The sequence below is a fragment of the Manis pentadactyla genome, chromosome 15 (assembly GCF_030020395.1).
Source record: "Manis pentadactyla isolate mManPen7 chromosome 15, mManPen7.hap1, whole genome shotgun sequence".
NCBI classification, from domain to species: Eukaryota; Metazoa; Chordata; class Mammalia; order Pholidota; family Manidae; genus Manis; species Manis pentadactyla.
The window spans coordinates 4,600,330-4,624,992 of record NC_080033.1 but is presented as its reverse complement, the minus strand read 5'-3'; the positions used below and the strand labels follow the sequence as shown (position 1 = coordinate 4,624,992).

The 24,663-nt window shown below is 48.3% G+C and overlaps 2 protein-coding genes and 1 long non-coding RNA gene across 3 annotated transcripts in view; 2 read left to right on the top strand and 1 right to left on the bottom strand.

Annotated features, from left to right (window-relative positions):
• Nucleotides 1-24,663, bottom strand: part of LOC130680903 (zinc finger protein 541-like) — a 507,420-nt gene that overhangs the window by 404,397 nt on the left and 78,360 nt on the right. The gene's annotated exons all lie outside the window — the stretch shown is intronic.
• The window catches only part of LOC130680917 (uncharacterized), a 477,927-nt gene that overhangs the window by 402,302 nt on the left and 50,962 nt on the right, over nt 1-24,663 (top strand). The gene's annotated exons all lie outside the window — the stretch shown is intronic.
• Nucleotides 19,091-24,663, top strand: part of LOC130680911 (NT-3 growth factor receptor-like) — a 42,187-nt gene continuing 36,614 nt past the window's right edge. The window contains exon 1 of the mRNA XM_057492705.1: nt 19,091-19,217. Within this exon, the coding sequence (XP_057348688.1) occupies nt 19,098-19,217 (120 nt within the window). The 5' untranslated portion in view covers nt 19,091-19,097. The remainder of the gene's footprint in view (nt 19,218-24,663) is intronic.

Below are 24,663 nucleotides of genomic sequence, written 5' to 3'. Positions count from 1 at the left end.
CTAGCACAAAGCCCGTTTCTGATACACTGTAAGTTTAATGCACATTTGCCGATTATATCATGGACTGAATAATATGTGGCCCCTCAGCCAGTAAGTGGGAGAGTCCAGGATGGGTACCCATTTTCATCACTGTAAAAATGATCATTTTTGTTGAATTGGCCTCTTGTCCATCCAGGCCCACCGACGTGCACCTTGCACCACTAGGAGCGAGGGTCACCTGCAGGCTCCACCTCGGGGATGAAGGCCCCAGCACAGGCAGATGTTTTCCCACTCTCTCCATGCTCTTCCCAGCCAGGACCCAGACGCAGGGTCACTCACTCACCAGACGTACCATCAGTCACTTCTAAGGCTCCAGATGCCAGTGCAAAAGCCGCTCCAGCTGACTGCCACCGACTGGGAGCTGATGTGTCATCTGCTGCCCTGCAGCTTCCTGTGCCTTGTGTGTCCCCACATCTCCTGATCCTCTGTGATAGACAGCAGGTAACAAACAGCCACTGTAAGCCAGGCCAACACCCTTCGGAAGGCCTATGGCCTGGAGCAACCAGAGCTCTCCATGGCTGACACCGACAGGCAGAGGCTTCTGCAGACAAAGCCTCATCTCTGGCGGGCAGGTGCAGTAGCTGTGCTCTTAGAGGAGTGAAGGCCTTTGAATCCATACTTGTCTCTGTGTCCATGGGTGCCCAGGTGAGGGAGCGCATGCAGGGCAGCCGAGACTGAGCCATCTCGGGTGGGAGAGTAGAAGTCAGCCCCAGTGCTCATCAGATGCCTGCCACTGTGCTAAGATGCTTGCAGACTGCACTTATCTCATTTGCATACAAGCCTCTGAATGGATTACACTTACACAGAAGAGATGTCATCTGAGAGAGGTTAAGTAAGATGCCCAACATCGCACAGCCTAAGTAGCAGAGCTGAATGTGTCTAATGCCAATACTGGGCCTTTACCCACTATGGCATAAGAAATGCCCTTCCAGCCCCTGTTCTTTCCACCCCCAGAGGGCCCCAAAATGGCACCACCTCATGGCTCATTCTCCTATTATACTTATGGGAAATCTATGGCCTAGAATTGTGCATGAGAAGCATAAGGACTTATAAGAAAAAAAAAAAATCAGACCCCTTGAGATCACTGTGGCTGTCAGGGAACTTAATGATGTGCTTACAGGCTGTTTTATTCATTAATGTGTTTATTTCTAACATCCCTTAAACTAAAGTGAAGAGTATAATATGGCTTTTTGCACTTGTTAAATTAGTAATCATGGGCACCACACAACAAATTCCGTATGTCAAGCCCCTGTCTGTTAGAAACTTATTTTTTCGGGGGGGTCTCCTCATTTCAAGTGGTTTTGCTCTGTTGCAGATAACATTTCTTTTCCCCCATGACTGGCCTTCAATCCTAATATTTAATTCCTTCCTGACTTTATAACTTGGATTTCCTCAATCATCCTGCCTAAGTCGTGACCTGGAGTAACCGGAGATGCACACGTGTTTGATCCAACATCTCACAGATCTGGAAAACTTATGCAGCATGACATTCATGTGTAACTGACACAAGACACGTTTGCAGGAGGGGCCCTAACTGCCTGGTCATTCAGCTTCTGTCCTTTTTGTGCTGCAAACGGGAATACAGGTAAGTTCCCAGAGCAGACACAGAGGGAAGGGGCCCGTTTGTCGGGTGAAAGACTCGTATGGGAAATAGGTTATCTTGCATAGTTCCTCCGGCTGCAATTCATGGGGCCAGGAGGGGCTGCATAAAGGGAACTGTGCTGGCATCTCTGAAAGTGGGCAGGAGAGGGCTGGCGGCCCAGGCCTGTGGGCCTTCTTGAGCTGCTTAGCACTGTGGAAGTTCAAGGAGGCTCTCACACCTGCCTGGGGAGCATGCGGTGAGGATCTGTTTCAGAGACAAAGCAAGCCTACAGAGTTAAAAGCAGCCCAGTGATGGTGGCCAAGAATCCACATGGGGCGGGGGCAGGTGGGCAAGGGTATAGGGACCGCTTTTCTCAGGGCGAGCGTAGAGAAGGGGTGGGTAAGGATCAGGAGAGGGAGGTGGTAGTGGTCCGTGGTGAAGGCAGCACGGTGGACGGAGGGTGGGTAGATGTCGCCACATCAAGCAACAATCTCATCTGAGAAATAAGAGGGAGGAGTCCCTGCACCGGTGGGAAGGGGCAGGTGGGGTCGGCCTGCAGCGGGTTGGAGCATGGCTTCTTGCTTCTTGCCCAGCTCCTGAGCATGTCTTATGTGGATCCTGATGCCGATGCCTCCGAGCTCCCATCTTATGTTTTGGGGCCACCCAAGTGTATCCTGACCTAACAATGAGAGGTAGCCACACACATCTAGTGTTCAGTGAAGATGTTCTCCCCTCTTCTGATTTTCCACCGACATTGGTCTCAACAGCCATCTGAGCTCCAGCTTCTGGAATCTTCCAAAGCGCTGGTTAGAAAATAATGACATTGACAGTGTGCAAAGCCCAAGCTTCACTGCGGCTCCTTTTCTTTTGGCACCAGGAGAACTAGAAAGAATGATCTTCTGATCCAAGACACCGTGGAAATGCTGGCTGATGACTTTAGCCAGTGCCCTGGAGGCAACTTGGAATTTGGTGAACTTGAATAGACCTAAGTGGAGACCCCAAACCCTGGGAGGGATTCCAGGGGTCAAGTGGGCACCCCCTGAATTGCCCCAGTTCAGACCTTCTCTTTGTCTTTTTGCAGATGTATAGGGTAGGGGGAGGGTCAGGAGACAGGCCAGGAAACCACCGGCCAGTGCGATTAACATCTGGTGTGGGGGGACTCTTGGAAGTCAGCACAGAGGATGTGGTGCGAAAACACCTGGCAGGGCGAGTGGGCTTGGATGGGGAGGCTGGGACCCAGGAGCACGGAGGCCATGCGGAATGAATCTACTGGCTGCGCCCCACTCAGCCTGCCCACCCAAGGGCCTGCGTGACCAGGACCCATGGGCTCCAGCCTCTGATCTGGAGCCCCATCAGGTGCAAGGCCAGGAGAACAAGGACTGAGCGGCCAATGGCTGAGGTCTGGGAGTGGGAGCTAGAAATGGGAACAGCACCCCTGGAAGGGGCCCCCAGATGCAGACTCCCCAGGCCCCCGACAGCCTCCGCTGGCTGTGGATGTGGGCTTCAGGGGTCTCAACGGTCTGGTGGAACCAGAGTGCAAGCCTGAGGCTGGGTGGTGGGAGGCCTGGCTGTGAGCGATGGGGTGGGCACGCTGCAAGCCTGCATCCAGGGGCGCTTCACCATGGAGGTGCTCAGCCGGGCTGAGCGAGGGGTCTGCAGGCCCCTGGGGTGGGGAGAGAATGTGGGGATTAGCAGGTGAGGTTATCTCCGCCACCCCTACGCACAGCTGGGGGAACTCAGGCAGCTACACTGGGGGTGAGCAGAGCAGCCCGAGATGAGTCTCCCTCTGCCCCTGGGACGAAAGGTCTCAAGGAGGGCGTGGCTTTGTCCTAGAAGACCTCGATTAGGCCCTATGCTATGGGCAAAGGGAGGAAAGGTGAGTCATTCTTGAAGCAAGACCCTTAGTGTTAAGGGCCCCGCATGGGGCTATTCCTTTCTAAAGTCCTGTGGACTGGGGCTGGGGGAGCCTGCCTTCCCTTCCTTTGGGACCCACTCGGACTCTCTGAAGTCCCCGCCCTGCCTTCTCCTTTAGGCAGATTGAGCCACCCTATAGAAAGGCCTCCCTGGGCTCTGAGATGGGGCCCCACGGCCTCACTGCGTGACCTGCTGGCTTCCTAGGGTTCTTGGAATGGAGTCTTCATTGAGTTCATTGCTGGGGGGAAGGGTGAGGATGATCAGGCTCCTTTGGGCCAGGAGACTGCAAACACCTCCAGGCAGCAGTGTTTGGAAGATCTCCGGGCTAGGCGCACGCTCACAGATAAACCAGGATCCCATGTCTCAGTACACCTAGCAAATTTACATAGAAATCAGATGCTTATACCTAACAAATATGACACAGAAATTAGATGCTGGCCTTTGCTAATGCCATTTGTCATCTCTAGTGACATAACAAATATGTTTTGAGCTTGTTTTCTCTGCACTACATGGGTTGGCTTTACATAGAGGAACAATATAAAGCAAATTGAAAGCAGGAGTGTTACCAGGACACCTGTTTTTGCATTAGGGATAGACATTCTGAGGAGACAGAGAGCTCTTCTTAAAGACGAAGAGAAAACTGTGTGGATAGCATGGAATTAGAGCCAGTCTTGGGACATGGGTGGATTTCTCCCTGTGGAAATGGGAGAAAGGTATCCCAGATGGGAGAATGGCATGGATAAAGATGCATGGCCGTGAACTCATGAGGTGAGCTCGGAGGACAGTGAATGGCCAGCCCATCCGTCTGTCAGACCTGTCTTAATGCATTTGTGTAAGGAATTCACAAGGAATAAGCCTACGGTTCTGGGCCAGATTATCAGAGTTCTCAAATGTCATAGTAAGGATTCCTCAGAAGGCACCAATACTGAAGGCTAACACATTGTGAATGCCCACCATGTGCTTACGCCCCCTCCCTAACCCCTACCTTGCACCGTTCTACCACAGCTCCATGCAATAGACACCTTGAAAAAAATCATCTTCGTTTTACAGGTGAGGAAATTAAGGATCAGAGAGATTAAGTAATCAGGGAGGGTCCTTGAAGGATTGTGTAGAGGGCAAGTGAGGAGAAGAGAAGGGATTGGCATATTCCTTTGTGAACCTCATTACCCATTATTTCATTCAACATGCTTCAGATGCATTTCTATACACACATCGAATCCTCATGACGATTCAGTGAGATGAGCATTTCCTTAATTTCGCTCTATGAAATCATCAAGGCTTGAGTCTGTTTTAGTAAATCACCAAATGCTACCTGCTCAGATGGGTTCTTGAATATGCATTCATACCCAATTCTGCCTCATTCCGAAACCTCACCCCCATGTTCTAATACTGGTGTTTATTTACAAGAATTTTGGTCCCCTTCTTGTTCTTTCTTCTTTTTATGTATTTGAATATGTTGTTTTGCACGCCTGAACAAGTCTTGTAATACCCATTCCTTCCCCCCACGGCTTGGACAGGTTCAGTTTCCTATAGAATCCAAGGTCGTGGGGGAGTCGTCAAGGCCAATGATGTGGTTCTGTGAATGGGTGATGTGGACCTTTGGTCCGCCTTCCCCTGGCCCACCCTGTGGTTCTCATGGGTAATTTCTGCTTTCTGAGCTCACGACTTCCTACGTGAAGGTGTGTTCTCGTGGCCCCACAGTGCCCTGCAGGCCATGTCTTGGCTTAGAGCTGAGGGCCAGAAGGAGAAACCTTGAGTGCATTATGCTCTGTGTTCGCCAGGAGAGTCGCAGCTGGATGCCTGGGATGAGAGGCTGCGGCGGCATCCTGGGCACCCATGGAGGAGAAGGGCCTCTGGGGAGACTGGGATGCAGAATGAGCCAAGTGTATGGGCATCGTGAGTGAGAGCTTGTCACCATCGAGTTGGAGAGGAAGCAGCCAACCAGGAGAGGGGGCAGGAAGTGGGGAGCCAGGCAAGTCCTTGGAGGGGCAGATTCCTGGTTGGGGCCTGAGCTTCGTCTTTCAGCACCTCACTGCTCAGCCCCAGCTGCTTTCCTTGAGGAGTTCTTTTGCTCTTTACTCTTGGCTCAGGCCATTGATGCTAAATGAGAGCCAGAGGGGTCCTCTCACCATGCGAAGGGTCCGCGTGATGTGGAGACCAAGCAAGTGCATATGGAAAGGCAGGCTGGGTCGGGGAAGCGGGTGTCAGGGCCTTGTGGTGTGGGCAGATGTCTGAGCTTGTGGGCTGAGCTCGGAGGGGTAGCACCTGGGGGCAGAGACACGTCTGAACTTGAGCCTCACTCCCTGAACTCCTGGGTCAGTAAACGTGAGCTGGAAATCACCCCAGAACAGACAGTCCTCTGCCAATCCTCTCTCTTCACTGTTTCCAAAAACAGCAGGGTGTCTCATTGATTTATTCCTCTTGGTAAGAACACGCTGTCTCAGCATCCTAGACCACCGCCTCCAGCCAAGGGGTGTGCATGTGCCCTGGGTGGAGGCCTGGTGCTCGCTGAGCTCTCAGATGCAGATGGTGGAGGCTCTTGCTTAGAAGTCTGAGTGCCGGAGATGGAGGGTTAGGACGTGGGGCTCAGAACTCTCATACTTCAGTGGCATCCTGGGTCCTGGGGCCGGTCTTAGAGGCAGGGCATAAATAAGGCTACTCCTTGGAACTTGTGGCCCCATTCCCATTCTCACTCACCTTTCCTTTCTTTTTACTACTCCCTCAGCTTCCCTTCTCCCTCCCTCTTTGTAGTGTTCTCCTTGCTAGAGCCTCTCACAAAGGGGGTTTTCATTCATTCATTCATTCATTCATTCATCAAATATTTAATGCATACCTGATGTGTACTGTGCCCCATGCTAGATCTGGTGGACGAATTCAAATATGTGATGTTGGCTTTGGACTTGAGCAGCTGCCAGCACCCTTCAGAGACCCTTTGCAAAGCTGTGAAACTCTGAAGATGATCGTGGGGTGGGGGGAGCCCGAAGCTAATGTCTTGGGATGGGACACAGTTGCCAGCAGACATGTTATGTTCTTAGACTATCCCAAGTCAGCCTCACCCTGAGAGAGTGATGGCAGCGAACAGTGCTGGTGTCCGTTGAACCTGGAATCCTTTCCCCCTGCCTTTGCTACCCCCGCTTAGTTAATGACCAGGACAAACATCAAATTCTAGGCCCCCCATGAAAATTCTGCAATGTTCTTTGGCTGGCTCTCCGGCATTTGAAATGTCTTCTCCTAGAAAGATCTTTGCCATGAACCCAGGAGGTCCCCTTGTTCTCCCACCCTGTAAATCATCCAGATTGTGCCAGGGCAGTTGCTGGGATGCTTAGCCATGCTCTGCCCTTCTGTCCAGGTGGACAGCTGGCTGGGCTGACTGCAGACCAGTACAAAGGGCCAGTAGCTGATGAAGGAGCACGCTTACCTGGTCATACTCTAATCGTCACTTGCCCTGACATTCATAGGCTCAGCCAGCGGGGCCAGGAGAAGGGGTGAGGCCCGGTCAGTGAGGGCACACAGAAGTTCCTACCTCCAGCAAAGGCAGGGGTCCTGCCCTCTCGGTGGTCTCCTTCCCTTCAAAGGTCCAGAGCTGGACCTCTCTCTCCCTCCTGCCACTTCAAAAACCCGCAGTCACATTAAAGATGGCAGCGTGAGAGGAGAGACAGAGGCTTCCTCCTAAAACTGGATACAATTAGAAAATATAGTTGGAGCAACTAATCCAGAGAAAGCAACAGGAAAGAGGACGGCGTCAGACTGCACACACCTGGAGAAAAGAGCGGACCTCACTGAACGGGGCACCAGTACTGCTTCCCTGCAACCCCCGACATTGCTTCAGGGGCTGAGCAGCTCCAGAGACTACAGCTTCTGGACACTAGAGGGCGCCATGTACAAACATGGAACAACAAAGGAACCTGGTCCAGAGTAAAATTATTACTACAACTCCTGAGAAAGATTTAAATAATATGAACCTCGTGACTCTTCCTGAAAGGGAGTTCAAAATAAAAATCATCAATATTCTAATGGAGGTACGGAAAGACATCCAAGATCTCAGGAATGAATTCAGGTCAGAGGTCCAATCATTGAAGAGCAAGATGGAGGGTATTAAAAGCAGGTTGGATATGGTGGAGGAGAAGATAAATGAAATAGAAACAAGAGAAGAGGAATACAAAGAAGCTGAGGCACAGAGAGGATCTCTAAGAATGAAATAATAATGAGAGAACTGTGTGACCAATCCAAGCAGAACAATATTCGCATTATAGGGAGACCAGAAGAAGAAGAAGAGAGAGAAAGGGATAGAAAGTGTCTTTGAGGAGGTAGTTGCTGAAAACTTCCCCAACCTGGGGAAGGACATAGTCACTCAGGCCATGGAGATCCACAGATCTCCCAACACAAGGGACCCAAGGAAGACAACAGCAAGACACATAGTAATTAAAATAGGAAAGATCAAGGATAAGGACAGACCGTTAAAAGCAGCCAGAGACAGAAATAAGATCACATACAAAGGAAAGCCCATAAGGCTAACATCAGATTTCTCAGCAGAAACCTTACAGGCCAGAAGGGATTGGCATGATGTATTTAATGCCATGAAGCGAAGGACCTGGAACCAAGATTACTTTATCTGGCGAGATTATCATTTAAATTTGAAGGAGGGATTAAACAATTTCCAGATAAGCAAAAGCTGAGAGAATTTACCTCCCACAAACCATCTCTGCAGTCTATTTTGGAGGGACTGCTATAGATGGAAGTGTTCCCAAGTTGGAATAGCTGTCACCAGATGTAATAAAACCACAGGAAAGAAAGTAGAATAGCTAATTATTAAGGAAATGCAAAATTAACTATCCCAAAGTCAATCAAGGGATAAACAAAAAGTACAGAATATGATACCTAATATATAAAGAATGGAGGAGGAAGAAAAAGGAGGAGAAAAAGAAAAGAACCTTTAGATTGTGTTTGTAACATCATACTAAGTGAGTTAAGTTAGACTCTTAGATAGTAAGGAAAGTAACCTGGAACCTTTGGTAACCACGAATTTAAAGCCTGCAATGGCAATAAGTACATACGTATCGACAATCACCCTAAATGTAAATGGACTGAATGCACCAATCAAAAGACATAGAGTCACTGAACGGATAAAAAAGCAAGACCCATCTATAGCTGCTTACAAGAGACTCATCTCAAACCCAAAGACATGCACAGACTAAAAGTCAAGGGACAGAAAAAGATATTTCATGTAAGCAACAGGGAGAAAAAAGCAGGTGTTGCAGTATTAGTATCAGACAAAATAGACTTCAAAACAAAGAAAGTAACAAGAGATAAAGAAGGACATTACATAATGATAAAGGGGATATATGATAAAGTTCAGCAAGAGGATATAACCATTATAAATATATATGCATCCAACACAGGAGCACCAGCATATGTGAAACAAATACTACCGGAACTAAAGGAGCAAATAGAATGCAATGCATTCATTTTAGGAGACTTCAACACACCATTCACTCCAAAGAACAGATCCACCAGACAGAAAATAAGGACACAGAGGCACTGAACAACACACTAGAACAGATGGACCTAATAGACATCTATAGAACTCTACATCCAAAAGCAACAGGATACACATTCTTCTCAAGTGCACATGGAACATTCTCCAGAATAGACCACATACTAGGCCACAAAAAGAGCCTCAGTAAATTCAAAAACTTTGAAGTTCTACCAACGAGCTTTTCAGAAAACAAAGGTATAAAACTAGAAATAAATTGTACAAAGAAAGCAAAAAGGCTCACAAACACATGGAGGCTTAACAACATGCTCCTAAATAGTCAATGGATCAACGACCAAATTAAAATGGAGATCCAGCAATATATGGAAATAATTGACAACAACAACACAAAGCCCCAACTTCTGTGGGACGCAGCGAAAGCAGTCTTAAGAGGAAAGTATATAGCAATCCAAGCATATTTAAAGAAGGGAGAACAAACCCAAATGAATAGTCTAACGTCATAATTATCAAAATTGGAAAAGAAGAACAAATGAGGCCTAAAGTCAGCAGAAGGAGGGACATAATAAAGAGGAGAGAAGAAATAAAATTGAGAAGAATAAAACAATGGAAAAAATCAATGAAACCAAGAGCTGGTACTTTGAGAAAATAAACAAAATAGATAAGCCCCTAGCCAGACTTATTAAGAGAAAAAGAGAATCAACACACATCAACAGAATCAGAAATGAGAAAGGAAACATCACGATGGACCCAACAGAAATACAAATTATTAGAGACTACTATGAAAACCTATATGCTAAGAAGCTGGGAAACCTAGAAGAAATGGACAACTTTCTAGAAAAATACAACCTTCCAAGACTGACCAAGGAAGAAACACAAAATCTAAACAAACCAATTACCAGCAAAGAAATTGAAACAGTAATCAAAAAACTACCCAAGAAAAAAAACCCCGGGACACATGGATTTACCTCAGAATTTTATCAGACATACAGAGAAGATATAATACCCATTCTCCTTAAAGATTTCCAAAAAATAGAAGAGGAGGGAATACTCCCAAACTCATTCTATGAAGCCAACATCACCCTAATACCAAAACAAGGCAAAGACCTCACCAAAAAAGAAAATTACAGACCAATATCCCTGATGAATGTAGATGCAAAAATACTTAACAAAATATTAGCAAACTGAATTCAAAAATACATCAAAAGGATCATACACCATGACCAAGGGGGATTCATCCCAGGGATGCAAGGATGGTACAACATCTGAAAATCCATCAACATCATCCACCACATAAACAAAAAGAAGGACAAAAACCACATGATCATCTCCATAGATGCTGAAATAGCATTTGACAAAATTCAACATCCATTCATGATAAAAACTCTCAACAAAATGGGTATAGAGGGCATGTACCTCAACATAATAAAGGGCATATGTGATAAACCCACAGCCACCATCATACTGAACAGTGAAAAGCTGAAAGCTTTTCCTCTAAGATTGGGAACAAGACAGGGATGACCACTCTCTCCACTGTTATTCAACATAGTACTGGAGGTCCTAGCCACGGCAATTAGACAAAACAAAGAAATACAAGGAATCCAATTGGTAAAGAAAAAGTCAAACTGTCACTATTTGCAGATGACATGATATTGCACATAAAAAACCCTAAAGACTCCACTCCAAAACTACTAGAACTGATATCAGAATACAGCAAAGTTGCAGGATACAAAATTAACACACAGAAATCTGTGGCTTTCCTGTACACTAACAATGAACTAATAGAAACAGAAATCAGGAAAACAATTCCATTCACAACTGCATCAAAAAAAATAAAATACCTAGGAATAAACCTTACCAAGGAAGTGAACGACCTATACCCTGAAAACTATAAGACACTCTTAAGAGAAATTAAAGAGGACACTAACAAATGGAAACTCATCCCATGCTCCTGACTGGGAAGAATTAATATCATCAAAATGGCCATCCTGCCCAAAGCAATACACAGATTCGATGCAATCCGTATCAAATTACCAACAACATTCTTCAACGAACTAGAACAAATTGTTCAAAAATTCATATGGAAACACCAAAGACCCTGAATAGCCAAAGCAATCCTGAGAAGGAAGAATAAAGTTGGGGGGATCTTGCTCCCCAACTTCAAGCTCTACTACAAAGCCACAGTAATCAAGACAGTTTGGTACTGGCACAAGAACAGAGCCACAGACCAGTGGAACAGAATAGAGACCCCAGATATTAACCCAAACATTTATGGTCAATTAATATACAATAAAGGAGCCATGGACATACAATGGGGAAATGACAGTCTCTTCAACAGATGGTGCTGGCAAAACTGGACAGCTACATGTAAGAGAATGAAACTGGATCACTGTCTAACCCCATACACAAAAGTAAATTCGAAATGGATCAAGGACTTGAATGTAAGTCATGAAACCATAAAACTCTTAGAAAAAAACATAAGCAAAAATCTCTTGGACATAAACATGAGCGACTTCTTCATGAACATTTCTCCCCGGGCAAGGGAAACAAAAGCAAAAATGAACAAGTGGGACTATATCAAGCTGAAAAGCTTCTGTACAGAAAAGGACACCATCAATAGAACAAAAAGGTACCCTACAGTATGGGAGAATATATTCAGAAATGACAGATCCGATAAAGGGCTGACATCCAAAATATATAAAGAGCTCATGTACCTCAACAAACAAAAAGCAAATAACCCAATTAAAAAATGGGCAGAGGAGCTCAACAGACAGTTCTCCAAAGAAGAATTTCAGATGGCCAACAGACACATGAAAAGATGCTCCATGTCGCTTGTCATCAGAGAAATGCAAATTAAAAGCACAATGAGATATCACCTCACACCAGTAAGGATCACCACCATCCAAAAGACAAACAACAACAAATGTTGGTGAGGTTGTGGAGAAAGGGGAACTCTCCTACACTGCTAGTGGGAATGCAAATTAGTTCAACCATTGTGGAAAGCAGTATGGAGGTTCCTCAAAAAGCTCAAAATAGAAATACCATTTGACCCAGGAATTCCACTCCTAGGAATTTACCCTAAGAATGCAGCACTCCAGTTTGAAAAAGACATATGCACCCCTATGTTTATCGCAGCACTATTTACAATAGCCAAGAATTGGAAGCAACCTAAGTGTCCATCAGTAGTTGAATGGATAAAGAAGATGTGGTACATATACACAAGGGAATATTAATCAGCCATAAGAAAAAAACAGATCCTACCATTTGCAACAACATGGATGGAGCTAGAGGGTATTATGCTCAGTGAAATAAGCCAGGTGGAGAAAGACAAGTACCAAATGATTTCACTCATATGTGGAGTATAAGAACAAAGAAAAACTGAAGGAACAAAACAGCAAGAGAATCACAGAACCCAAAAATGGACTAACAGTTACCAAAGGGAAAGGGACTGGGGAGGATCTGTGGGAAGGGAGGGATAAGGGCAGGGAAAAAGGAAGGGGGCCTTACGATTAGCATGTATAATGTGGGGGGGGGGCATAGGGAGGGCTGTGCAACACAGAGAAGACAAGTGGTGAGTCTACAGCATCTTACTATGCTGATGGACAGTGACTGTAATGGGGTTTGGTGGGGGGGGGACTTGGTGAAGGGGGGAGTCTAGTAACTATAATGTTCTTCATGTAATTGTAGATTAATGATAATAAAGTGAATTTAAAAAAAAAACCCACAGTCGGAGCTCTGGGAATGTTTTTCTTTTCCATTTAAATACATTCCATTTCATGTGTAATTAAATGTGTGGGATTGAACTAATGTTTTCTTCTGAGCATTCTTGGCAGCCTGAGACCCTAGGGTCTGGCTAGTGCAACGAAAACACATGCTTCTCAGAGACCCTCCCCCACCTTCTCTTCCCATTCCCTCCTCCCCCCCTTTCCTGCCAAGAATCTTCCTCCTCCTTCATGCACACAGTCACCCTTAGGCCTTACCTTGTAACTCAAGAGCCCCTGAAGCTGTTGGGACCCTTTGTTCTTCTGGGAGCGTTGGGGCTTTGGATGTCTGTCCTCATCTCCAGAAGCCACGTCAATGCTCATGTTGAACTCAGGTGGCGATGACGATTGGTGGCATGAACGGTGTCCCCTGGCACTTACTCTCTCCCTGTCCTTTTCGATGCCATTGGTCTCCACCAAGTGCTGTGGACAGTTCAGAAGGCAGCATTTCTCCCTGGTGTAGGAGGTCACAGAGGCAAAAGGGGCTGGCACATGCTGCTCATGCAGACTTTCAGAGTCCAACGAGACACCTCTAACAGCTGGGTGATCTTGGACAAATTCTCCTGAGCTTCAGCCACACACTGTGCAGAAACGAGTTGTAAAGATGAGTCAGCTAGTGCATGCGGAGTGCTTAGCATGGGGCCTGCCGCAGGGTGAGGACTCAATTGAGGAGAGTTATTTTTATTATTAATAAGGGCTCCAGGGGATAATAATAAGCTGAAAGAGATAGGCACAGAGTGAGACAGGGTTGATGGGGGAAGATCTGAAAGGTCTCAGCAATGAGGCTGGCCCCAATTAGGGACTGGGGGTTATCATTACAATGGGCCAGAGAAGAAGGGAAGGTGGGGTGGTCAAGAGAACACACCAGGGCTCCGCTTTAAGAGCACCTGGCCAGCCCTTCGTGGTGCTGGGAGGGCCTGCTTCTGAGTCCCTTAGGTTCAGAGAAAGGTGATCTCAGCACTGCACACGTGGAGTACTTTTAGGACAATAATTAGACAAAGCACCAAGGTGGCCAATGAGCTTTGGGGACAGCATCTGGGTCTGAATGAAGGAACACTCTGGCTTTGGGGGGCTGACTTTGCTGCCTGACATACAGCACAGTCAAGATCACCATTATTTATAACCACCAACGTGGGAAATCTGGTTTCTCTCTGCTGATCAACAGCAATCTGTGTAGGTGGCTGTCTCAGCTTCTGATGTCTTTATCCCACTGTCTGACCAACCTCCTCCCAGTAACTATTTTGGCATCTGTAGGAGGGGGTAGGACAGGCTGGGGCAGGCTGCCAGTGACCCCCAGAGTCAGGGTCGGCTCCCCTGCTCTCACCCCAGCAACCTTATACCATTTTATTTCAGGAGAATATCACCATCCTTCATCAAGTTCCTTTCCAAGCCACTACTTTGTTCGAGGGTAGATTGAGCAATTAGTTAACACCTCGCAGAAAGGAAGGAGACACACTTTGTTACATGTCCACTATGGTTCAGATATTTCCTATTACCTCTACTGTCAAAAAATTTTAAGTCAGTCCTCTTCCCATTAACTCTGCCAAGTAGATAGGCACTTCCTTGCTCTACAGTTAAGGGAGCAGTGCCCAAGGGGGGACCAGGCAGGGTTGGGGTGCAGACACAGACCGGTTTCCTTTCCCGAGTCCTCACAGCACCTGGTGGGCTTTCTGCGTCCCCTTCGTCCCTGGTCAGAGGGGCCGAGCAGTTCACGGTTGCTGCACACCTGTTTTCCCAGGAAATGGAGGTGCAGATAACAGTGGTACCTGCATCTCGGGCCACCTCCATCTACCCCCTGGTCCTGGACGGGTCCCAGAAGGTGTGGCAGGAAACCTCTTCCTCCCGGGAGGAGGCAGCCCAGGCGAACAGAGGCCGGAGGAGGGGGAACGGCAGCGAGCCCGCTAAGCTCTCAGGGGTCTGAGGGCCTCGGGACAGGGCCTGCGGGTGACCTCCTTAGATTAAGCCGGGTCAAGGTTGCTCCAGGCCTGGGGAAGACCTCCCGGAAGTGAATCCCACACATGCAGAACGATGATCTTGGTCCTCAGTACGGAGGGAAATGTGCGGAGCAGTGACTGAAATGCAGGAATCCTCCTGTGTTTGTCCGACGACCCTCTTGTCCTGTGGGAAGAGAAGCTATTCGACGGCTTTCCCTGGTGGAACCTAGTCGGTGGCTCTCTCAACACGCGGAGTCAGGGAAGAGCGCGGCCAGGAGGTGCCGGGAACCCGTTTCACCTCCCCACGACCCTTCCCCCCCCCACACCAGCCCCCTGCTGTCCACTCAGACCCTCACTGCTGGAGATTGGGAAACCTTCCCACGGCCCCGGCTGTGTGTCCCCCTCTCTCCCCCTCCCCTGCCAGTGTCCCGGCATCTGAGACGTGTGGCCCGGACTCGGCAGGGCCAGCCAGCCAGGCAGTAAAAGGAGACTGATGCCCTCCCCTCCCAGGGACATCTACCACTTCCTGGCACGCGGGTGAAATGGCCTCACCAGAGGCAGCCCTGAGCAGCGCTCTGTGAGCTAAACATAGCAGAAAAAGAGGCCCAAATAGACATGTGAACGTCAGAAATGGAAATGGTTCACTGTGGCCCTTCCCCAGGGTCCGAGCAGCTCCCTTTCCTCCCACAGCCTCCCACCCAAACCCTTCTCCCCAGGGCCTCCAGGAAGGGGGGCAGCCCCTGGCCTTTCCCTCGGGAAGATGAGCAGGGAAAGAAGATGGGCCGGAGTAGGAGAAAGGAGAAGTCGGGGAGTCGCGCTTCTGTGGACAGGGTTCTCCTGGTGGCCACAGAGCAGCAGAGGCTGGTGGGAAGGCAACCGTGGGTAAGGGAAAAACACAGGGGCTCGGGAGCCACAGAAAGAGGGGGGTTCTTCTTTGGCCGTGTCTTGGCTCTGAGAACTTTGGAAAGTTACCCTCTGCCTCTGTTTTCTCATCTGTGAAAGGGGTTCAGTTACACTTACTGTCATGGTTATCATGAGAACAGAATGTCGAACGAATAGTAGGACTGGGCCCAGATTTATTCCCTTTTCCCTACTTCCTCCGACTTAGGATCAGGGAAGGCAGCTGCTCGCATGGTGCTCTGGTCCAGAGCCTGGGTGGCACGCAGGGTTGTCCGCACGGAAGGGATTTGCCTTCTGAGCTGGGCCCGTATCCAGCCTCTCTCTGCTGAAACGGCTCTGTTGCCTTGTGGGACTTCTCCCTGTGTCTGGGAGAAAGTTCTCTCTTGGGAGCAGGGGAACGAGGGCAGGATTCCTGATGGAGTTGGGGGCTGTTTTTATCTTCCATTCCTTCTGCTGGCCCTTCCTGAATCTCACCACCCCGTTCCAGCTCAGGTACTGGTTTCAGACGACTCCCTGAAGACAAAGGGAGTGAGCCCAGGCGGTTCTCTACTGAGCCACTGCATGTTCTGTGTGTCTGAAAAAGATCTGTTTGCAGATTTGGGGAAAACACTGTGGTCCGTGGGAGGCTTCCTCTCCGGGTTTGCAGAGAGCAGACAGATTTCCAGCAACACCGTCACCTGCCCGTTGCTACATCCAAGGCCCACGGAGGTCATAGCCCCCCCTCCTGCAGTGGGAGTTTTGCAGCTGCCGCCAGGTGCTCAACTCCTGGGATGTAGAGGGAAGGCTGAGAAACAGCTCCCTGTCCTCTGCTCCCTCTTGGCTGCCTGAATCTTCCAGCGCCTGAGATTCTTGCCGCCAGGGAGGAGATGGAGGTTTCTGAGACGTGCCTTAGCACCACTGAAGAACCAGAGCTCTGCAGAGCTTCTCCGTTCTCTGCTCTCACTGTAGCTGAGAGTGGGGAGCTCTCAAGGAAGCTGGTGAGCTCGCCCAGGCTGGAGTTGGGCTTAGGGGTCCAGGAACTTCCATGCTATGGCTTTCCCTTTGCAGAGGCGCGTCCAGAACACAGGAAGGCAAAAGAGGCATGGTCTCCAACAAGTGGGTGAGCACGTGAGGCTCTGAGAGGGGGTCTGACTCAGCCTAAGCCACACAGCTGGGAACGGGGGAGAGGGGATCCTGGAGGGGAGCCATGATTGCAGGCCCCCCTCCTGGGCTTCCAGCTGGGAGGCACGACTGAACTGTTCATGGACTTGGGGCTTGCTGAGGCCAAGCTGTAAAGGGGAATGTCTCATCCGCTGGCTAATTCCTCACCCCAACAGGGGCGTCCTGTTTCATGGTTCTCAAAAGAGGTGGCCAGGCCGGCAGCTTCGCCATCACCTGGGATCTTGTGAGGAGGGCAAATCTCAGGCCCCATCCTGCCTCCTGAATGGGCATCTCTGGGGAAAGGGCCCAGCGATCTGGGCGAGCCCTCCAGGAGATTCTGACGTGGCTTGGGTTTGAGAACCATTGTCCTCTTGCCATGCTGAGGGAGGCTGGAGTTGGGGTGGGGTCTGGGGCCAAAGGGGGCTTATCCCCAACGATTTGGCTGCACTGACATGTCCTGGTGCTCTGGATTCTAATTCTGTCTCAGCTACCAGTTAGGGACACCTGACTTGGCCTTTATTTTCCTTTCTTGTAAAATAATATCAATAATGAAGAAAACACCTCGACACACCAGCATGATAGAGGAGGCGAGCATTTGCAACCCTTTACATACAATAGCTCATGGAGCGCATAAGCCGGACTGTTTAATCCTCCCCCACCCATTTTCAGACGAGGAAACCAAGCCGAGATGTTCGGGGAGGTGCGCAGACCCGAACGGCTGGGGGTTCCAGGTCCTGCCGCAAGAGCCCCGACTGCCCGTTCCTGACCAGTCCCTGCACGTCCGGAGGCCTTGAAAGCTGCCACCATCAGCCCGTCTCCACTCCGAGGCTGGGCCGGGACGCTCCCCTGGCAGGGCCCGGGCGTCGCCCATAGTCACCTGGGAATGACTGCACAGTAATGAGCATGTGGCTCCCTCCAGCGGTCCTAACCTCCCGTTTCCTCTCAGTGGGAGACCCTTTAGCCTTCCCCTCCCAGGCTAACAAACACTCTTCCGCAGAGGCCAGGAAAGAGCATCACAGGGTGTGAAGAAGGAAGCAGGTTGGAATGCCCCTGTTGCAAAGGCTGGCGCAGCAAAGGCTTCGTGTGCCGCAGCCCCGTGGCCTTGAGGAGCGGCCGCCAGCCGCTGCGAGCCGGCAGGTCTGTCTTGCTGGGAGGAGGGAATGATGGTCTGCAAGGCTTCCTCCCACAAGGCTCTGCTGCCAGGTCATCTGGGACATGGGGGGGTGGATCCCAAGAACCCCTGATAGAAAAAAAAAAGACGTGTATACTCAGAAGGGAATCCCCACGCCAGCCAAAACACTCGCAAAGCCTTGTAGCCACGCCCCTCTGTCCCTGTCACATGTCTCGTCGCTCAGGGGGACAGTCTGCCTGGCCCATCTTCAGCTTTCACTTTCTGACAAGGTCATCTGAGACAATCCCCTCTCCTGGCTCTGCTGTGTATCTTCATCATGTCGATACGGGTATTTAATGGGCTTCCGCCTGCTGAACAATTAATGGAAGGGTCAGTGAGTAATCTCTGGCTTGCCCCTTTCGTCACCAGCCCAGGGCTGGGGCAGCAACTTTGTAGCATTCTTTCCAAATAGGTGGGAGAGCTGAGGTCACATCTTTGCTTTCTCCTGGCAGACAGACTCTAATTAGGTTGCTAAATTAGCCGAGGCAATGGCAACCCTTCTCTTTGCAGAGACCCTTTTTCTGGGGAGGTCTCAGGACTTCGCCTGCTTGAGCTCATTGTTCTTTCTCTCAGAGGGAAGGGATTTCTCAAGTAGAGGCTTCTCCCAGATAATTTTAGCTGCCGTTCAGTAGTCTCTACCAGGAAGTAGACACTTAAGGATCGCTACAGCTGTTACGCTACAGCAAGAGCCAGTGTGTGTACCTCTGCGTGTGTGTCTTTCGTTAGTCGCAGGCACTGAGAGCTTGTTAGAAATGCAGATTCTCAGATGCACTGGCTCGGAGTCTGTACGAGGCCCACAGGATTCTGTGACCAGAGACGGGCTGTAATCTGTCTCGTGCAGCTGCAGCTGATGATGCTAGAATCCTGCGTGTCAGCGACTGTTGATTGCGTTTTCCTGCCGAAGCAGCTATGTTTTGGGGAGGCTCGGGGCTGGGCAGGGGCAGAGCTGAGAGGATCCTGGGTCGGACTCTCGGACCACTGGGTGATGGCTGGTTTTGTGCCCCCCTGGGGTGCTGAGTTCCGTCACCCTGCCGTGGACTCAGGAGCAGATCTCCCTGTGCTAGATGCCGGTGCCCTCCTGACCTCCTGGGTCTCTAATGGGGACAAGTGCCTGGGACTGACTGGGCCACTCTCCTCTCTGTCCCCTCTGACAGATGTGCAGCACATGACGGGGCGGGACATCGTGTTGAAACGAGAACGGGGCGAGGGAGCCTTTGGGAAGGTCTTCCTAGCAGAGCGCTACAAACTCAGCCCGACCAAGGACAAGATGCTCATGGCCGTGAAGGTAAACCCCAGAGGCATGTGGGCCCAGGCAGGGAGAGGGCTGGCTGGGGCCAGGAGCCGGAAGAAGGGGCTCACTCCACTGGATGAGATGATGCAAACTGCCTCTATCAGAGGTCAGGGGCGCTGCTCCAAGGCCGTGAACTTTCCTTTGGACCCAAACCGACTTCCTTTGGCTTCAGAGGTTAAGAGCCGTGGCAGGGAGGGGGTGGGCCTGAGGGGCAGCTGGGGAAGCGAGGTATATACCATGAGAGGCCCTGGTTCTCTCCTGGAGGCCCTGGGCACTGTGGGCCCCCCGCTGGCCCTCCTTCCTTCTCAGTGACTTGGTGAGATGTATTGGCCGTGCCTAGAGAGTCACTCGACCGTCTCTCAGGAATGGAGTTGGATGGTGGGGGGGGTCAAGGGGCGCTAGGAGCCACCGCTCAAGGGCAGCAGACATCTCTGGGGATTGGAGGTAGGGTGGGGGTCAGGGATTGAGCACAGGGGGGACAGCGAGTGAGGCTGGGAAAGATTTTTAGATAACCCCCATGGGATCCAAGTTCAGCCCCCAGGGGGACACATGCCTGAGGGTAACTGCCTCCTGGCAGCTACCGATAGGTCTCTTACCCACAAGGCTTTTTGTTGCCAGGCCAGCTGTGCAGATCTGCAGCTGGGGGCAGTGGGAAGGGGCTTTGTTCCTAGTCCCCCACCTGACACTTCCTCCAGCAGAGAGCAGCTTCTACCGTAAATCAGTGTTGGACATGGTTGGCACAAGCCAGAGGCCAGGAGCCTTGCTGACACACCCACAGGTCCCGGGAGCCGTGCTCTGGGCCATGGGCTGGTCTCCCTGTGTGCAGCAAGCAGGCCTCTGAGGTCAGCAGGGGTTACTGTTCCCCATGAAGACGCTCACCCAGGCCTGGCCAGGCCTTAGTACCAAGAGCCACAACCAAACCACCTTCACAATGGCAACTTTACGCTGTGAGACTTCCGGGTGTCTGGATACAGTTGCCTCCATCCACAGAGGGCAGCTGACCTCCACAGATGTGGGCTGTGCAGGCTATGGGCATAGCACAGGCATCAGAGAGCCTGGGTGGGAGGCCCAGCCCACCTCTGATTAGCTGTGTGACTTTGAGCAAGAAGCTCAACCTTTTGGGGCCTCAGGCTCCTTCTCTGTATAATAGGAAATGTAATATCTCCTCCTGAAAACTTCCATGATTCAATTACATAACATGGGAAATCCTTAGTGCCCTGCTTGGGACACAGTAAGTGCTCAATACAGAGTGGTTGGTATTTCTTGTTATCGCTGTTCTTCACGTTGACATGACTGAATGTGCGCAGACATGTGGCATGCTGCCTGCCAAGCTCATGTTGACCATCTAATATAGGAGCTGCTAAACTTTTTGTCTAAAAGGGCCAGATAGTAAGTATCGTAGGCTCTGAGGGACATATGCTCTCTCTTTTAACTACTCAACTCTCTGCCCATATAGGTGGGAAAGCAGCGCACACAATATGTAAACTGGTGCCGGCTGTTTTCCAATAAATTTTTTCTTTTTACAAAAATAGGTGTTGTCTGCTGACCTTTACTTTAGAAAATCCATAAGGAGCTAGAGTATTGCCCCCATGAAAGGCTAATGATTATTATTAGTACACGTCCTGACAATGAACTTGCTCCATCAGTGTCCATAGATGCGGGACAGTCAGATGGACCAGGGATGTGGAAACGTCTTTGAGTTTGTCCCTAAACTTAGAATCTACACTTTCATGAAATTTTTCATTTAAAGGGTGACAGTGATCCACTGGGTGTTCCAGCATCTATCTGGGGATGGGCGAATGCCCTGAACATTTTTGCTCTTTGAGCAGGAAATGAAATGATGGCCTAAAACCCTGGGAAATGTTTTCCTCTGAGTGGTCTGGCATTTGGGGCAGTACCCAGATTGGGGAATGTGGAAAATGTGTTTCTGTTTTCATCCTTTTAAAAGGCTGTGCTTCTCCCCTCAGGTCTGGGAAACTTGAGGAGATGAGCGTTCTGGGATTGCACGCTGCCCGCCACCCGGTGGGGCTGCCTCTGCAGGGGACACTCATCTCCGGAGAACAGCAGAGAAATGACACGTCCTGCTTCATGTCCTCTTTGGATTGTACTGCTTTTTGCAGGCTCCTTCTTCTTCAATTTGTTCTCATGTTGATGTAGGGTAATTGTGGACTTTCAGAAAACATATCCATGAATAACCCAAGATTAGGTTTTCTAAAAGTTGCGTTTGTAAATCAACCGGCAAGAATTTTTTGCCCAGCTGTTGCTATGGTGGAAACAAAAAGTAGAAATCCCAGCCTGTTCTGAAGGCGCTTACAGTCTGTTGGGGAGACAAGAGAATACTCATGAAAGGAATGGAGAATGGGACAAGACAGAGGGTAGCTTGTGTATATCCGCAGTGTAACGGTGACATTAAAATCATGTGATTTGTGATATTTTTAAATAGGTGATGGCCACTTTTAAAAAGTCATTTGACAAACAATATGACAGCTCCAAAGAGCTCAAAAGAGTCTCTTCTGATAGCCAAATCACTGATAGGAATGTGAGACAGGTGTCCAGTGTAATTAATCATCAGAAGAAATGCGAATGGAACCATGAGGTACCACGATACACCAACCAGAATGGCTAAATAGCACTGACAGTGCTTAATGCTGCCAAGGATATGGAGCAACTTCAACTCTCATAGTTTGCTGGTGGGAATGCAAAGAGGAATAATTGTTTCGAAAAATAGTTTGGTATTCTAGAACATTAGCATTCTGTGTGACCCAGCATTTCTACTTCTAGGCTCTATCCTATCTACCTGTCTGTCTGTTTATCTATCTATCATCTATTTACCTACAAAGAGATATGTCTAAGAATGTTCATAAAGCATTATGCATAACAGTCTAGAGCTGGAAGCAGCCAGTGTCCATCAATAGCAACATAGATATGTAATATGGTACATTCATACCATGGGAAACTATTCAACAAGGAAAATCAGTGAACTAGAGCTACTTGCGACAACATGGAAGAATTTCAAAAACACAATGTTGAATGAAAAAGGATAAATATGGAAATATATATAATGCTCTATGTATGATTCCACTTATTTAAATTAAAACAAAAAACAAAAAACAAGCCCTAGTGTTAGGTATTCACGTTTAGTTTGTAAAAACTTTTTAAAAGAGCAAGAACCTGAATTCCATAAGTCAGGATAGTGGTTGGCTTTGGGATGAGAGAGAGCATGACAGAGGAGCGGGGCATGGGTTGGGGGGGATTTCTGGAGGGTTAGCAATATTTTATTTTCTACTTAAATTGAGGATACACTGGTGTTAGCTTTGTGAAAAATCATAGTGTGTGCTAAAACTTTTTTCTCTCAAAGATTGATCACATTCTTAAAAACACACCTAATTTATTCATCCCATAAGTATTTATTGAGCACTTACTATGTGACTGGTGCTGTATAAGATACTGGGATGGAGGAGGAAAGGAGACCTGTAGGCCCTGTGGCTCATGTCTCAGAGTCATAGAATTTAGGGCCCTGAAGGGACATTTAAGGAGGGAGGAGAGAATGTTGCCGATGATGACAGCATCTAACAGAACACCCATTAGGGCGCTCACTACGCATCAGGCCTTGCCGTAAGTGCTGACTGCCGATTAATTTCATTCTCACAGAAATCCTAAGAGCCAGGCACCATCATTATCCCCATTTTACAGAAGAGGATGCGGAGGCACGGAGAGAGGTTAAGCATTTTGCCCAAGGTCCCAGAGCAAATCAGTGGTGGAGCAACATTCAAATCCAGCAATGCCTTTCCTTCTAGGATGATAGCACGTGGTGCTCACCGTGCTTTGTCTGTTTTTCCTGTCTCTGTGCTGGGTTCTGGATGAATCTCAACATTTTTCCATGTTGTGAATTCCTCTTCTGGTTTTATCTAGTGTCAAGTTTTGTCCTGTCTGTGGAGGTTTCTGTTTTAACTTCAATAACCACATAATTTATTTCCAAGATACTAATTGGTTTTTAGTTTTATTGTTAATTTTATTTCTCCCTGTTTGGGCTGTATACCTTCTTGGTTATTGGAAACAATTATTTCTTCCTTCTCATCGAACATTTATTTTATTTTAATATCTCTATCAGCCTAGTTCTATAAAATTAGTTTTAGCTGAAGGAAATTCCTGTTCTGGTTATTGATAATTTTAATCATTTGTATTTAGTCCTATGTATTTTTTCAATATGTCAGAACTTCAAGTTTCACGTTCTTTTGGGTTTGGAGAGCTGTTTTGGGAGTTCATTTTTTCCATTTCCAATTACTTTAATTTGGAGCAGGAATTTAAAACATTTGTGAAAAAATCTAAGTGCAGAATCTCAGAGTTTTATTATTTTCCCATTTAAAAAAATAGGTTTTCCTCCTATTCATAACACTTTATTTACCACTGACTTTTCACAGGTCTTTCTAAAGTATTCATCCTCAGTTTCCATCAAAACAGCCCCCTCTGTGCACTTATATTTCATTGGTTTCCCTGACATAGCATCACTTTAAGTGATGACATTATCAGATCTAATGGTCATAGTGAATTTGGAAGCAATCACAGCTGAACCTTGGTAAGCTCCTCCCTGGGACAGAAGGGTCTCTCTGAGTATTCACTTAGCAGTGAAAGTTCAGGGTCGAATGAACACCGGTCAGTATGTTCCTCAGAGATCATGGACAGTACCAGTTAATTTGGCCAGCCATGTGGATTTAGCTCAGGTGAGAGTGTTTCTGGTCAACAGAATAGCACGTGCAAAGGACCTGAGGCAGATAAAAGCTTGAAGGGTACAAAGGATAGAAAGACTAGTGAGACTGAAGTGTAATGAATGAAGGCAGGTAGAGGAGGGAGAGGGAGAGGGGGATACTCAACATTCAGAGCCCATGACTGTATTAAGGAGTTTGGATTTTATCCTGAAAACAGCAGAAAACCAGTGGTCAGTTTTAAGCTTAAAGACAAGTGGGAAAAGATTACCTGTGCATGTGATAATTACCCATCTTCCTTCTTCATAATTTGTTCAAGATACTCAAGCAGGAGAAGTGGCAGTGGATTTTGAGAGACTAAGAGAAAGGTCTTAGTGTGATTGCATACTTAAGTGTTGATTCGTGTGTGTGTTTGAACATTTACAAATGTGTGTTTTCCACACATATAAATGGGTTTCCATATATTAATGAACTCTGAAACCCAACAGCCTTTAAAATATATTCCCCTAATAAAAAAAAGGACAATGGAAGGCAATAGACCTCCTAGGCTGGGCAAGGTGAGATATTAAGTGGCTTGGAAGGAGTTGGGAGCTGTTGAGAAATTTGAATGTTCATGCATCTAGACTGCTACCCTCCCATCCGATTACACAGCTCTCTGAAACCCAGGGCTGGGGTGGACAAGAGGTCTGATGCACATAAGGTAAGATCAGAAAGGGTGATGTCTCCAAACTTTGAGG